The sequence below is a fragment of the Accipiter gentilis genome, chromosome 5, assembly GCF_929443795.1.
Source record: "Accipiter gentilis chromosome 5, bAccGen1.1, whole genome shotgun sequence".
Classification (NCBI taxonomy): Eukaryota; Metazoa; Chordata; class Aves; order Accipitriformes; family Accipitridae; genus Astur; species Astur gentilis.
In genome coordinates, this window is record NC_064884.1 from 10,620,914 (window position 1) to 10,637,283 (window position 16,370).

The 16,370-nt window shown below is 35.8% G+C and overlaps 1 protein-coding gene across 8 annotated transcripts in view; it reads left to right on the forward strand.

The window, feature by feature from the left end:
* EML6 (EMAP like 6) overlaps positions 1–16,370 on the forward strand; it is a 119,972-nt gene that overhangs the window by 53,959 nt on the left and 49,643 nt on the right. For 7 of the 8 annotated variants that reach the window (XR_007506169.1, XR_007506170.1, XM_049801609.1 and 4 more), the window contains exons 7-12: positions 1,488–1,689; positions 8,281–8,418; positions 11,067–11,323; positions 11,703–11,915; positions 12,842–13,009; positions 13,921–14,027. Coding sequence is in view for 6 of the 8 variants with exons in the window: in XM_049801609.1 (XP_049657566.1) it covers positions 1,488–1,689; positions 8,281–8,418; positions 11,067–11,323; positions 11,703–11,915; positions 12,842–13,009; positions 13,921–14,027 (1,085 nt within the window). In the remaining 2 variants the exon portion in view is untranslated. The remainder of the gene's footprint in view (positions 1–1,487; positions 1,690–8,280; positions 8,419–11,066; positions 11,324–11,702; positions 11,916–12,841; positions 13,010–13,920; positions 14,028–16,370) is intronic. The other variant, XM_049801612.1, reaches the window with a different exon arrangement.

The following is a 16,370-nucleotide window of genomic DNA, read 5'->3' on the forward strand; positions in this document are numbered from 1 at the left end:
CTGATTAGTTTAAGCATGTATGTAACTTCAAGCAATGGTGGTAGCCTTAACTGCTTACCTATGACCTTCTGTTCCTCCTTTCCAACTACCTTTTCCAAAGCAGTTTGCAAAGGCATCAGCTTTCAAACTTAAAATGTCTTTTTAGGGTGCCAGGAAGACCGCCCCCGCCCCATCCCGCCCCATATATACTCATTCATCACTCATTCTGTACTGAAGAGTACTAAATACTTTTTAAATGAGATGCATCTCCAGTGACAACCTGGTCGTAGGGTTGGCTTTTATATTTAAATATATATATTAGTAAAGAAATCTTGTAATAGATAATCATTCTTTGTGCAGTATGTCACAGGAAACATCACTTTTCCCACATCAAAAGATATACTTTGTATTCTAAAACTTAACAATACCCATTTTCCACTTAACATCTGAACTTCAGTTCATGCCAAGAAGATGTAAGTCATAACTTCAGTATGAATTTAGCTAAGTCACAAAATGACATTATCAAGATTAAAAGGTACTGGAAATGGACAAGATAATAAATGAAGATTAATTTGCCCTTCTCAAGAGATGACACAAAATGCCTACAACGTATTTTATTTATGTGACCAGTGGCTAATTGCGTTGTGTATTTTGTTCCAAAAGATGTTAAAATGATGACATGGTTGACCTTGACTACATGAGAAATGGATTTTTTTATTCATTCACATCTCGCAGCATCTAGACCCATCATCCAAACTTTTCGTATACAGAAAATACAAATGCTGCAGGCAGTCGACCAGAGAATGCTATCAAATTGCTCGGCCTGCTAGGAGTGTATTTTTAAGCTTGTGGTTAGTAAAATTCCAGCTGTAAATTTAGGGTCAGATTTGTGGAATAAGATCAAGCTCTCTAAAAGTTATGCAAAACAAGATTTTGTTGGTTTGGGTGTTTGGTTTTGGGTTTTGCTGGGGAGGGGGGGGAAGTTTGTTGGGTTTTTTTTGTCATAATCAGTTGGGACTAAAGTGGAGAAATGTGATAACATGGCACAAACTATTTAAATTCACCATTTTAAAAACCATTTATTCGACACTTTATTTAAATGTGCAAAAAAAGTAAAGTACTGAAAAAAGGAATAAAACCAGCTTCAGTCACAGGAACCTTGCCTAATCTAAAATTTAGATCTTTAAATCATGTGAAATTGAATTGTTTTTTGAAGTAAATTCCCAAGGTGTACGCAAAGCATAAGAGCTTGATCCCTTGAGAAACTGGCACCAGAAATGTTAGATGCTCAGCATTTTTCCAGGATTGAGCCTTCTCTTTTTCTGCTAAATGGAGATAATTTAACAGAACTGTTTTGAGGTTTTAATCAGCTGTGATGTATTATAAGAGTTCAGTGTCAAAGCATAACAGTTGTTATAAATCAGCTCTTGAAGTCTTAATGATCTTCACTGTACTATCACTTTGTCTTGTCATTGCCATTAATTTAAGATTATTCTGTCCCCTGTCAGGTTTATCCATCCGAAGTGTCTGTTGGAAAGCGGACAGACTTTTAGCAGGGACACAGGACAGTGAAATATTTGAGGTGCTAGTAAGAGAGAGAGATAAACCCATGCTGATTATGCAGGGTCATTGTGAAGGGGAGCTCTGGGCCCTGGCGGTCCATCCAAAGAAGCCTTTAGCAGTCACAGGCAGTGACGATCGATCTGTACGGTAAGGCTAGATCTTATATATTTTTAATCTCTTCATTCATGTACATGTTATTTTTAACCAATATCAATTTGACATATTTGTAATTTATTTATTTTCTGGCCTTATGTTAAGACTCCATTTAGACATTTTTTTTTTCCCCATGTTTGTCTTAGTAGCTTTGCTTTTTCTCTTCAGCCCTCATATTTGGGCTCCACACACCATGTAAAAGTAATCAGAATTTGTGTTCAAAATATGCTGGATTTATATACTCTGCTTTAAGTGCTAATTCATTACTGTTCTGAACAGCAGGTGTAGATATATAAATGGAGAATGGTCACCTTGTACTTATGTTAATAATATGCAGCAAAACTAAAACCTAAATACCTTTGGCTAATGTTTTACACAGCAGGTGTCTGCTCAGCCTTGAGTGTTTAGAAAATCTGATCTAAAACCAATTCAGTTAAAATGCCAGAAAATGAGATTAACGAAAATGCGCTGGTGTACCCCAATGAAAAAGATCTTTCATATGTTTAGTTGTGGCACTTGTGCCTCAAGGCTTTGTAGCAGAGATTTGAAATTTTGTACACATATTTGTTGAAATTGTCACAAAATCAAGGATGTTCCTTTTCCTGTCCCTGTTAAAATTTGGCATATTGATAAGCATCTGAAAGGAACTAAGCATTTTTAATATACTTTGTAAGACTTTAAAGTTCAGAGGTTAAGCTAAGATTCTTGCTGTAGTGGATGTACTCCCATACCCACACAGCTGTTGTGTGTTACCTCAACTGGGCATGGACACTGCCCATTGTGACTAATTACTTACCTGGGATTAAAGAGATTGAGATTCTCCTGGCTGCCAAAGATACCCACGGGGACTGAAGAGATTTTTGGGAGACCTGGCCTTATTATGGTTGTCTCCTGGGTCTCCTTCTCAAATTGTGCTTCTGCCCTTGCCCTGAAGCCCTGCCCTTTGCAGCACGGTGTGTGCAATGGGGTCCATGACAGCTTGGTTTCCCAAGGTTGATTCCCCTCCTTAGTGGTTTCTCCTGACCCCACTATCCTGATTTCCAACTGCTTCATCAGGTTTTTCTCCAACCCTATGCCAGATGGATGACTGCTTTTCATCTTGCATAGATAATTTGATTGCATATTTTCAAATCAACCCCAGGCAGTTATCAAACAGTTTTTCAGTTTTTATGGACTACTAGTCAACTTATTTTAGAAACATACACGTGGATTCTACCATTTGGACATATTTCAACAGGTAAAATCATACAGCTTCCAATTTATGCTCCTTTGTATTCTACATTATGATTCACCCCTGCCTTGAAGCTTGCTGGTCAGTTGAAATTTCTTTTTCCCTTTCCTTTCTATCTTTTTACTTGTACTGGCTTCGTATTCTTGCCATCCCTCATCTCTTTCTAACCACAATTAAAATCCAAAGTGTGAAACTAACAAAACCACCAGTTGTTCACTACAGTCATATTATCTCCCTGTTTCCTACACATTAGTATTACTTCTTTCAGTTTATGAAACACATGGATAGTCTCTTCTGCTTAGGTTGGTGTCATGGTTTAACCCCAGCCAGCAACTAAGCACCACACAGCTGCTCACTCACTCCCCCCCATCCAGTGGGATGGGGGAGAAAATCGGGAAAAGAAGTCAAGCTCGTGGGTTGAGATAAGAACGGTTTAATAGAACAGAAATGAAGAAACTAATAATGTTAATGATAACACTAATAAAATGTCAACAGTAGTAATAAAAGGATTGGAATGTACAAATGATGCGCAGTGCAATTGCTCACCACCCGCCGACTGACACCCCGCCAGTCCCCGAGCGGCGATTCCCCCCGACCCCACTCCCACCAGTTTATACACTAGATGTGACGTCACGTGGTATGGAATAGCCCTTTGGCCAGTTTGGGTCAGCTGCCCTGGCTGTGTCCCGTGCCAACTTCTTGTGCCCGTCCAGCTTTCTCGCTGGCTGGGCATGAGAAGCTGAAAAATCCTTGACTTTAGACTAAACGCTACTGAGTTAACAACTGAAAACATCAGTGTGTTATCAACATTCTTCGCATACTGAACTCAAAACACAGCACTGTACCAGCTACTAGGAAGACAGTTAACTCTATCCCAGCTGAAACCAGGACAGTTTGTCTGCACAGTTTTATAGGAAGGCACAAATTCACACTGCCTGCATTTTGGTAGGATGCAAGCCAGTTCTGAAACAAGAGCTGCAAAGCTGGGATTAGGGTTGTACCGCCCTCAAGCTAATAAATCATGCTAAGAATTTGGATTTATTATCTTGGGCTCATCTCTTGGTTAGCATGGTAATTCAGCTCTGACTTGGAGCTGGATAATGTACTGCTGACTCAAAGTGTGCTTGAACAAACTTGTGCCCCTCTATGAAAGACTGTGCAAGCATGCTCTTTGTGCACATAAAGCTTTAATCAGTGGTGCTCTTATGATCATTATCATTGTTATAGTTATTGTTATGTTACCGATGCCTTTGAACATTGCCATTGTATAAAACATGCATTTGTTAATATTACAAGTATTTTACTGCAGTACCTCGCTCATCCATTTAGCTGTTTAGGCTCTAGAGAATGTGCGATTTGAATTCTAGTTCAGACAGTGCTATTTTTTTATATACTAATGCTTCACGTGAGGAATTCCAGTCAAATATATAAATATTTTCATTAAGATAAAAAAGTACACAAAAGGATTTTCTTACAATTTTTTTTTCAGTAATAAAATTGCATTGACAGGAACATTTTTATATTGCTGTTCATTGTATAATCTTTCTTAATAGTTCTTTATCACATAATTTTTAAAAGAGTAGCTGTATAATATAAATCTAAATTGTTTTACGAACAAAAGTATTTAGCGGGTCAGATTATATTCTCATGTCCAAGTGAGATGTTTAAATGAAAAGGACCACTGTAGAGATAAAGGGAATTACTGTAGATTTTCCCTAGTGCAGATGTGAGAAGGCTCTAGCCAAATATAGTTTTCCTACGTTTTAAATTTCAAAAGCATATCAACTGGGAAAGCTGCCTGCTTCCTGCCTCTTACAACAGGAACAGGAAAAAAACATCATTCTCCTCTGAATTCTCAGACGCATACAGAATTATATATTACATTTGTTAATGGATCTCACACGTGTTTTTGTAATGTTGTATTAGAATCTCTAGCTGCAGGACCACAAGCAGCTGCTGTTCTGGCAGAACATCTCCACTACACTCTGTCTTCTTGAATGACCTTTTTCTGTATCTCTGTGTTTATAAGGAGATTGATTAGAACCTGGTTTTATGAGTGCCATTGAATATTTATATCTCTGATTATTTGTGTGGAGCATTGTTCTGCCAATTGAATGAAATAAAGCAGCAGTATAGCTTCTGTCATCAGCTAAGCCTTTTTCTGAAAATGAAGTGGTTGCTAGTAAGCCTCTTGGGAGGCTGTAAGCAGTATGTGCTTCAATAAATAAACTCACCTGTGAGGTATATGACAGAAAACACTGGAATATTGACTAATAAAATAATATTTCGTGAGCCTATTTTTTTTTTAAACTCGGTTATTTAAACAAATGCATAGAAAAGTTGCCAAAGAATGGTAGAAACATGTCTTGCCTTATTAGAAAATACATGCACTTTTTATATGGAAATAGTTTATTTATCTGGCTTTTCCAAAAAACAATGTGCAGAAGTATTTTGCCAGAAAAAATACTCTTTCTATTTTCATAAGCAAAGCTAGGCTTTTATTTTGTCAGTTGTGCATACAAATACCTGTATGTGTGCAAAATGCTTTTTTTTCTGTTATAAAATTTACAAGTTCGTATTTGGAATTACCCTTCCATTAATTCAAAGGATTTAGTTTTTTTTTAAAAAGAAAATTGAATTATTCTGCTTGCACCGCCATGTATTGCAATTACACTTCTAATGTATTGGTCAAAGTGATCCGTGTGAAAGCAACATTTTGGAGGCAGATTTTATCCTCCTGTCCTTTGGAATCTTTCCAAATCCTCGCTGGTTCATTCTTTATTGCATTGGGCTCATAGCCTCTCCCTGGCAAGGCTGCTAAGAATCTTGCATCTTATCAACTTTTATTTTGTCTTTGAAAACAGTTTTAGCATCCCACATCCCTTTTTTTTTTCCACCAGAGAATGGTACTTGCCATTTTTTCACAGAGAAGCCTTTTCAAGTTCTTTGTCATCCTTGAATTCTCTCAGCCTAAGAGGAAATGAGCATCGTTCAGTGTTGTTGATTCTAGACTGATCTTAATATCATTAACCTGACAAGGCCCAAATGGTTTCTTTCTCAATGCTAGCAGTCAATTTCTATAATCCTTTTACTAAATTTATCAAACTCTGTCTTTATTTTTTTCTCCTGTTACTCTGCTTTAAGGCTGTATCTAAATGTTACTACTGGGGTGGTCAGAAAAGTCCTTCTTTTCAGGCTATATTCAATGTTCTGTTTATGCTATTTGTTCTAGTGCCAACATGGTCCTTCAACATAACTTTTTCTCCTTTGACGTTTATCCTACTGATGTATTTTTGGAAGCAATACTATCCCTTCCCGGCCTTTGTTTCACTAAGGTATAAAAGTTAAACTCTTTTAGTCTTCTTTAATGTGGTACAGTCTTCATTCTCTTAATCATCCTAATAATCCTTCACTGCATCTGTTCTTGTTTTTACTCTAATTTCTTGACATAGCTTGTAAAGAACATGCCAGACGAGGTCACTATGTGTTGTGTGCTATTGTTTTTGTGTACCTCCTGGAATAGCACCCAGGATATATTTTAGGATCAAATTTTCTTTTTCCTGTCTGCAACTGACTCATGGATGATAGTTGTTCCATAATTGAAAAATAGTGTGAGATCTTACTTCTTTTTGCTAGTTCCACTTGTGTTTCAAGCTTACAGCACAGCGCTAGATATTAAGTCTCTGAAAGTATGGGCTTTGGTTAAATTTCATTCCATGTCTATTTGTTTCATCATCAAGAAACCTCTGTTTCTTCCGATATGATAAATCTATCTCTGGGTTCACAGTGCCTCTCTGCTTGCTGTCCATAGCAAATCTCATTAGCGCTTTCATCTTTTGTGCCAGTGTCCGGTGAAAATATTGAATGTTACTATTCCAAAGCTTGTACCTAGAAATCTCAGTAGTATCTACCATCCTGCCTAATTGTTTCTTTCTGGAAAGCTTGCTATAAAACCTCATCCAGTATCATATTACAGTTCTTGTACAAATTGTCATTTTCTTGAGTTTAGCCAATAATCACATATGCTATTATTCAAATATTTTACTGAATATTTTATAAATCTTTTACAAATGCATTAGATTTACAACACTGTCTTCAAAATAAAGATAGCTGGGTATTGCTGACTTAATTTTTCTAGCCCAAGAGGTCTTTTATGCATTTTCTTCCATACTTTTAATTACTCTTTTCTTTAATATTTTTTCTGAATCTTGCATGCTACTGAGATCTGATTAACCAGCTTGTTGTGATCTTGGAAACTTCCTCCATTCCTTCTTAAAAATATAGGCACATTACTTGCTTTTTTCCATCTTATGGTATAATTTACTGATTGATCCTTTTTATTTAAAATTATGTAAATGAGCGAATCATCACGTAGTTTTGTCTACTAGTTCATTCAAGGTTATGACAAGAAAATTTTCCCCATGGTTACAATGCTTATGCTCTCTGAGTATTGCTTTCACTTTCAGTGAAAATTTCAGTCTGATCTGCATTGACCCTCTCTGTTTACAGAAACTGCTTTTTTTTAATTATTCATCTAGCGGGATTCTATTATATCAGATAAGTAAAGTCCAGAGATAACACCAAATGATTATGTAATTTAACTTTACCCTTTTTTCTCTTCTGCTGTCACAGATATGTATTCAGGTCTGAGGTGCCATCCCTGCTAGAACTGGGAACTGCAAAGACTCCTTTATTTTGAAAGTAATTTGAACCTGGAACTTAGAATCATAGAATCGTTTAGGTTGGAAAAGACCTTTAAGATCATCAAGTCCAACCATCAACCCACCACCACCATGCCCGCTAAACCATGTCCTGAAGTGCCTTGTCTACACATTTTTTGAACACCTCCAGGGATGGTGACTCCACCACTTCCCTGGGCAGCCTGTTCCAATGTCTGACAACCCTTTCAGTAAAGAATTTTTTTCTAATATCCAATCTAAACCTCCCCTGGTGCAACTTGAGGCCATTTCCTCTCATCCTAACTTCACTTGAAGGTGTCCAAAAATGCCATTTGATATTATTTGCCAAGACATTCAGTGCCACTGTCAGAAAATTCTGTGTCCATACATTGATTCAGGCAGTCATTGTACACTCTATATCTCTTCTTCTAGACTGATAAGCAGTTTTGAGTTTTAAAAACTACATTTCTTTAAATCTGTAAGCTCATGTCAGTGAAATTATCTTCATTCCATGTTTGGAAAGGAACTCAATACATTATAAAATCTTAATATAAGGTGTGCATGCAAATGGGCCCTTACCAATTGAGTTAGACCTTTTGTTTTTACTCTTGATGGTATTGAAATATTGTGCAGTCAGGAAAAATCTGCTACTGCTTCCAATTTCCTTTGATGCAGATTATGGAGTCTTGCTGACCATGCCTTGATAGCTCGTTGTAATATGGAAGAAGCGGTGCGGAGCGTGTCTTTCAGTCCTGATGGATCACAGTTAGCACTTGGAATGAAGGATGGATCCTTCATTGTTCTTCGAGTAAGGTGAGAAAATCTTACATTACTTTCTCATGTTAGTAGGGTTTTTTCCAGGTAACTAAAGGTCATATTATAAATTCTTTTATTCCTATAAAAAGAAAACAAAAAAATCACTGGGTATTTTATCAGAAACAATGAGTAAAAATTGAGCATATACTTCCATAATATCATCTGGTGATTTAAAAAGTCTTAGTTCGGCAATGAGGAGTAAACCTGTGGTTTATTTAATTCAAAATATTAGCTATTAGTAATAATGTTGATGAAATTTAAGATTTTCAAGTTTGGCTTTTTTCTTTATTTATTCTGAAACTCTACACATATTTTGTGAAAAGAAATGTACATAACAGAGATAACATGGTTTTGAAAGCGATTTCCTAGATCATATGGTCCATTTCCTGTCATATACAAGAATGGATACCAAACAAAATAATTGGTGATTGAAAGACTTTTTTAAGCATTTGCAAGATATGTGAATTCTACCTTTTTTATGAGATGACAAGTCTTTTTTTGCATGAATGCATCTTATGCAGTAGGCATTTTCTGTCTGGAATACTCTTATGGTAGACACACAAAAGCAGGTAAAACATAAAATTGGCCATAGACTGAAATAGCCAAACAAAATAGCATGATTTCAAAACACATAAGCTATTTTAATTGATACTTGGAAGAGTTTACTCCTTCCTTATCATTACTCCATAGGTTTGGTAGGCATATATTTAAAATACTTTGAACGACTAGCTGGTAGGAGGGAAAAGCCTCTAATTGATGGAAGGTCTATGAAAACCCCTGTAATTGCTTTAATGACTTTAACAAAACTTAAGTGATCTGTTCATATTAATTCAAAATCCTTTTCAAAGACTAGTATTTCTAAGAAGTTAATCTTCTTTGTCTCACAGTATTCTTGTCTTTGCTAATTGCCTGATGCCTCACATTATTCACGATTCAGCTGGCAGAGACTGATAATGATAAACCCAGCATTATTCCTGAAAGAGTGGCAATACCCTTGTGTAAGGCCCTGAATGCAATTGCTTCTCCACCTGTTCCTTTTCTGTGACAGATCTTCTGACAGGGTGACAAATCTGCAGCCCGTGATCCAGGAAAACTGGACGATGACAATGTATTTTGCTGGCATTTTTTTGAATCATGGACTCAGTGACATGAATCATTGTTCTTTTTCTTGGCCATGAAGTATCTGGATCTATGCAATAATCCAGAGAATTAGCTGCTTTTCTCACTAACAGTATTTACCACTATGGAATCATTATGTCACCAGTTTTCAATGATAAGACAGAGCTAAGAATTTTTTTTTTCCAAATCATTTTTTGAAGGAAAAACTGGCTATGAATAAACAAGAATTTTCCCAAACAAAATTTCTACAGTTATTGACATTTGGAGTTTCACCATTTTAAGAGAAATCTCGAAAAAAAATTATTCTGTTAGTTTTTTTTAAAGATTCAGATAATCTACAATAGTAACCTTTCCATTCATATCGCCATCTCCCAGAAACCTCTGTCTTCATTTATGGGTGATTCTCCTTTCAGGACTCTGCTTTTAACAGTACTATGTATCAGCATTTTTAAGATCTATTGACAAAATGTTTTACTCTAAATAAATGTGAGTCTTTTCATAAATTTGATGCTAGCAGTAATTAATTAAAGCAGAAATCAGGAAAAACATTTTAAAAGTTTAAAATGAGAGTAACAGAAGCATGGCATCTGCAGAAGACTCTTCCTCACAAAAGTTTCTTACAGTCCAAATGTATAATCTGGTATGGATTGTCTTTGTAAATACAAAATTAATGGCACTGAGACTTGCCTCGTTGTTCAGTCAACTTACAGGAAATTTTTTAATTTTTTTATTTTTAGTTTTAATTCCTTATAGCCAAAGAATTTGGAAATTGGGAAATTAGGGAAACCTACTTGCAAAAATGTTGTCTGCATTCACTAGTATTGCGGTTTTTGGTTCCTTGATTGGATAGGAAAGGGGGTTATACTAATTGTAATTTGGATAGTTAAGAATTGAACTTTTTTTTTTTTTTTTTAAACTAGACTGTATAGCTGTCTTGATTTTTTCCAAAGGCACATGCAAGGTATTGTTGCTGCCGTTTTTCCACTGGTGGTTGATGGTGGTGGTGATGCTAACCCCCAAAGCTATAGCTAACAGGTCATGGCGTGTGGGATTAATCATATCTAACTTTACCAGTCTAATTGTTAGCCTCTAATCTAAACTGTTTGCCTGTCTCCTTGAAAGAGTCAATGTGAAGAAATGAGTATCTCCCAAAGGCCATTTCAACGTGGTCTTGTGAGAGACTGGGTAATTGCTCTTTAGACGGAATTCTTTTTCCATTGTCTATGTTAAAAAAAAATTAATTCTGGTCCTGTTTAGACTAGACTGCTAACTATTTTACAGCTAAATTTAGGTGAATAGGATGAAGAGTGTCATTGACAGGTAAAATTGTTTCTAACTTTTGCTTTAAAAGTATGTTTCTAACCAATGAAAGCAATAGGAACTTCCCAAAAAAAAGCATTTTTTCATGAAATGTGCTTTTTGTTGTACAAATTATTCAGTGCATCTGTCTTCATGTTTGTCTTGGATATTTGCGGATTGCATGTTCACAAGATTACAGTTCACATTTTCATTATTGGTTCTTGCAGAGACATGACAGAGGTGGTTCATATTAAAGACCGAAAAGAAGTAATCCATGAAATGAAATTTTCACCAGATGGCTCTTACCTTGCTGTGGGTTCTAATGATGGCCCAGTGGATATCTATGCAGTTGCTCAGCGATACAAAAAAATAGGAGAATGCAACAAATCTTCTAGTTTTATAACTCATATTGACTGGTCTGTGGATAGTAAATTCTTGCAAACCAATGATGGTGCAGGAGAGAGACTGTTCTACAAGATGCCGTGTAAGTTGACAAGTGGCTCGTGTTATGAACAAGTAAACTTCCGTGTTGATTTGAAGAGAACAAATGAAATGTGATATAAATAGTACATCTGCAAGTAGAGTTTCTTGATTGGAACTTACATAAATAACTAACTTTTTTCCACTTCTGTATACTTTTAGCATGTTTATGTGCAGGTGTGTTCGAACTTGTAAGATGTGTGATGTTGTCAAATACCACAAATGTGAGATTATACTAATTTAATGTAAAATTGTGAATCTTCATAAGTTATTGAGGGTAAAAGATTAATCCCAAGAAGAATACACAGACAAATGTGATGAATAGAAATGGAGTCTACTGAAAAATAAGTGATTAAACAGACTATTCCCTTGCATATTTTCAGCTGGGAAGCATCTAACTAGCAAAGATGAGATTAAAGGAATTCACTGGGCCTCATGGACCTGTGTGATAGGATCTGAAGTGAATGGAATTTGGCCAAAATATACAAACGTTACAGACGTCAACTCTGTGGATGGAAATTACAACAGCTCAGTGCTGGTGACTGGAGATGATTTTGGTCTGGTTAAATTATTCAGATTTCCATGCCTAAAGAAAGGTAAGATAGTATTTTGTATTTCTGAAGAATGCAATATTTACTTTGATACCATATCGGTATATTTTCTAATGGTGGCTTTTGATTCTTGTATATAATTCAAATTAGTGTGTGCACAATTCATATTAGTATTAATGGACATAAAGATGAGATTTTAACCTTCTATGTGTCTAGCAATTTCCTGTCAATGTATATGTACTTGTTTTTAGAACTGTTGAGAATGTATGGTTTAACATATGCTTATTCTGATATTACATTTTCAGAAACTAATTCAACAAGACTTTACATCACATCAAAAATTGTATCAACACCAGGTGTACTACTATAATTCATCCAAATTTATGCCAGTAACAATTTCAGAAACTTCAGTAGGGTTTCACCGTCTGTAGCTCTGTGTGAGCTTTTTGCTTCATATCTGTAGTAGGCCTCTAACAAAGATTGTTTCCTCAGTATTTGCACCGTACCATGCACAAAGCCAACAAAACTAGATAAACAAGGAAGACAATTAACTCTATCCTAGCTGAAACCAGGACACTTTCCATGATCTTTAGCCTTTAATTGAATATCATATCAGTATATTTTCTGATAGTAAATTTGTATTTGTGTGTATAGTACAATACATGTATATAATTCACATTAGCAGTAACGGCCATAAAGGTGTAAATTAAACCCTGTGTGTATCTGATACTTCCTGCCAGGCATTTTAAGTGCTTTTTGAAAACTGTTGTGAACATGTAGTTCATATTATTTTATGCCATTTATTTTTATTTTATAGTTACTATTAGTATCAGAATATCAAGAGGCATTTAAATATTTTTTGTTTTCATAAGAATGCTTAGACTATGTTTCCATTAAAAGCCTAACTTTATTAGTTACAATGTTAATCTTTTTCTTCTTACATACTAAACAGTTTTATTTCTGTTTTCTAGGAGCTAAATTTAGAAAATACGTTGGCCATTCAGCTCATGTAACCAATGTCCGTTGGTCCCATGATTTTCAGTGGGTTTTAAGTACAGGAGGTGCTGATCACTCTGTTTTTCAGTGGCGATTTATTCCAGAAGGGATAACAAATGGCATCCTTGAAACACCTCCACAAGGTAAAAATTGTATCTTCTTGATTATTTATTAAATAAAATCAACAGAGAATGCAGCACAGTGGGAAAAGCTTTTATTGAATTAACAGAAAACATTTTTATTATAATTCCCTAGAATTACATATACTCAGCATGTTTGGGACATTTTACTTTTCATAGACAACCATTTGTTTCAGGTACATTAAAAACTCTCCTGCAGATTGCTATATTGTATGTTTAGGAATATACAAGTAGTGTTTGTCAAAGTGCCTGGAAAATGACATTTATAGGGAGATCACTAGATTAAATTAAATTTTCAAAATTAGCCATCTAACTTGCATTCAGAAGGCTGACTACACATGTTGAATTGTTTAATTTTCTTTTCAATGCAAATTCACATATACATGTGATAGCTGTACTTTAGAATTTTTTTCTTGTTATATCCGTTATATTATACAAAAGCCATATGTACTACATAGTGGCAACTGCTGCAAACTGGATTCCCTTCAGCAAAAGGGCAAAAATTCACTCCATACCTGCACAATTTGGTAAAATACCTGTGTTACAGCAAATCTTTTTAAACACAGTGATCACACTGGAAGTTTTTATTTATCATTTCTGTATGTTTTCACTCCAAAGCCTGTTAAGAAAACAGTATTCTCTCAGATGATGGAATTGTACTAATAACTACTCAGTTATTCTCCTTCCCTCTGCCACCCTCCTGCCCCCAGGCATTGAAACAGGAGAAACAGAAACAAAACCTGACACATCCAGTCAGCCCACATGATTTTTACAAGCTGCTTAAGCTTCCGAAGTTGTTGAATACTGTTCTGCATGTAGACTAAATTATATAAAAACATCACATACTGTTTTCTTGTGATTAGATGTGTTATATATTGGTTTAGTTTGGGTTTGGTGGTTTTTTTTTTATGCAGAGGGTGGCTTTGATTCCTACAGTGAAGAATCAGATTCGGATTTATCTGATGTGCCAGAGTTAGATTCTGACATTGAGCAGGAAGCTCAAATCAACTATGATCGCCAGGTGAGTAAAAATTAACACACTGTGCCAATTACCTGATAATTTATCATGACTATTCAGTAAAGATAAGCAAAAGAAGTTTGCAGCTAATTCATCAGACTACTCTAGGAAGATTATTTTGACAGTATTCAGCTGTTTACACAACCAATATACATAAAAAGAGAGTTTACTTTAGCTGGAGATGAGAATTTAAAAGGATTTGGGGAAAGAACATTGGTGTATATACCATTATATGTTACCATAAAGAATACATCTTAAAAAGCACAAATTTAAACATGAGAGCTTGTTGCTATTCCCATTCTCATGATAGGTGTTAGAGAAGACTTTTCAGTCCTATCGGATTTAGAATCCCCATTTGTAGAATATAGCTCATGGAGTTTTTGTACGACTTCTGCGTATTCAAAGCAGAATACTCTTAATGAGTATGAAGCCTGTACAGTACATTTATTTGTGACAGATTCTTTTTTATTGCTGAGGACAGCAGTGTCCAAGAATTTAAATTGCCGTAGTTTATGGGAACCAAGTAAAATTGGTCTCTAATAATCACTTAATACACTTAATTTTTTTTTGTATTTTCAGTACAACCGTGTTCTGAGATAAATTAAGATAGATTGCTTCCATTCAAGAAGAAAACAAATAAGTATTCTTTACTGCATTGATTTATTTTTTTCAGGAATGGTAGTATGTCATTCCACGCTCTAACCTGATCTTTCAGTGTTGATTTATGCTTTGTCACTTTGGGCTTGCATGGTGATCATGACTGTTGCCTGAACTTGGTTACAGTCACCAAATCTGCTGTGCTCATGTCACTTGGGCAGTGTGGGACTGCACTTCTCTCTGTGAGAACACTCTCTTGCCTGGCCTTGTTATCATGTTCAGCTCTTGGCTCCTCTTCTTTTATAAAGCAGTTTTACCTTGTTGCTCCCTGACATGAGGTTTCACCCAACCTGTACCATAACAATTTGCACCCATGCTATTCTATTAGAGAACATTATTTAAGTCATAATGTTACATGAAGTTTAGAAAATACCGTAATAAAACATACTTGTGCCCTTTTTAGGTGCATGGATTATTATTTCACATCTCTGCAGGCCTTCCTTTGGTGTATGGGATGTTTACCTAACAAGAAACTATTCAATCCTTTTTCATTCATCAGGCCATTCCATCACCTTCTTTTATTGCACACTGCTTGAACGTGTCTCTAAAGACAGAGTTATTTTCCTTGTGTTCTTTTCTATTCCATTCATGACACTGAGTGCTTCTCAAACACTGCTCTTTAATAGTCTGTGATGAGGAAGGGTGCTGTTATCCTTGTTTTGAAGGAAAGGAAGCATTAACATCAAATTTTGCTGTCTTCTGACTTTTGCTTCTATTTACAAATACCTGGGACCTGATTTTCAGGAGCTGTTGTCATTGTGAATAGAATATTACTTGTCACCTTGTGCTGTTACCTTATCAGTTGCAATGGTGGAAGGTCAGGACTTCTTCAGACCAGAACTGGGATCTTGTACTAAGCATGAAAAATACAGAGGAAGCTTGGTTCAAGTTTGAGTGATTTAATGGCTGACACAGAGCTGCTTTGTAAAGAATGTGGAAGGATCACCTCTAATGTTCCATGCTTTAGCCAAGGACTATCCTTTGTCTTTTCACCTCACTTTCTAGATTCTGCGATAAATTACATAGGTCCTTCTTACAACAGCTTGTTTTACCTCTTTACTAGAGAGATTGATTGTGTTTGGCAAATGAAATAGAGGTTTTGTCAAATTTTCTCCCTCCCCTCTCTTTTACTCCAAGTCTCACTGGAGTGCTTGTCCCATCCTCCTCCTTCTTTCCTCCTCCTCCTTCTCATTTTCCATCTGTATTCAAATCAGACAGCATCCTCCTCCATGCTGTCTATGTGTCAAAAAGGATGTCTGGGTTTAAAAACTAAAAGTGAAAAAAATAGTTGTAGGCAGTTAAGCAGCAATATTCCAGGCAGGTTAATGCATGAAAGAGCTAGAAGCAACTCGAAATAGAATCTTATACAGGAAGTGTGAGACAACCCCAAGCATAAGCTGCACTTTATATTTTGTTAAAGGAAATCATTTACAAAAGCACATGGAAACAAAACCATTAATCTTACTTTGAGAATTAGGTTTGGGTTCTTTTTTTTTTTAATGTTACAGATGAAGCAGTATAGAGGATTCTAGATTTTGAGACGCATAAGAAAATGATGATCCTACATTCAGTTTCATTGGTAGCGTTCACTGAGGAGCAAGAGTAAATGGATGAGAACACTCATCCATAAAGAACATCCATAAAGTACAATACATACAAGTGACAGACACGATATGTTCAGGCTCTGCG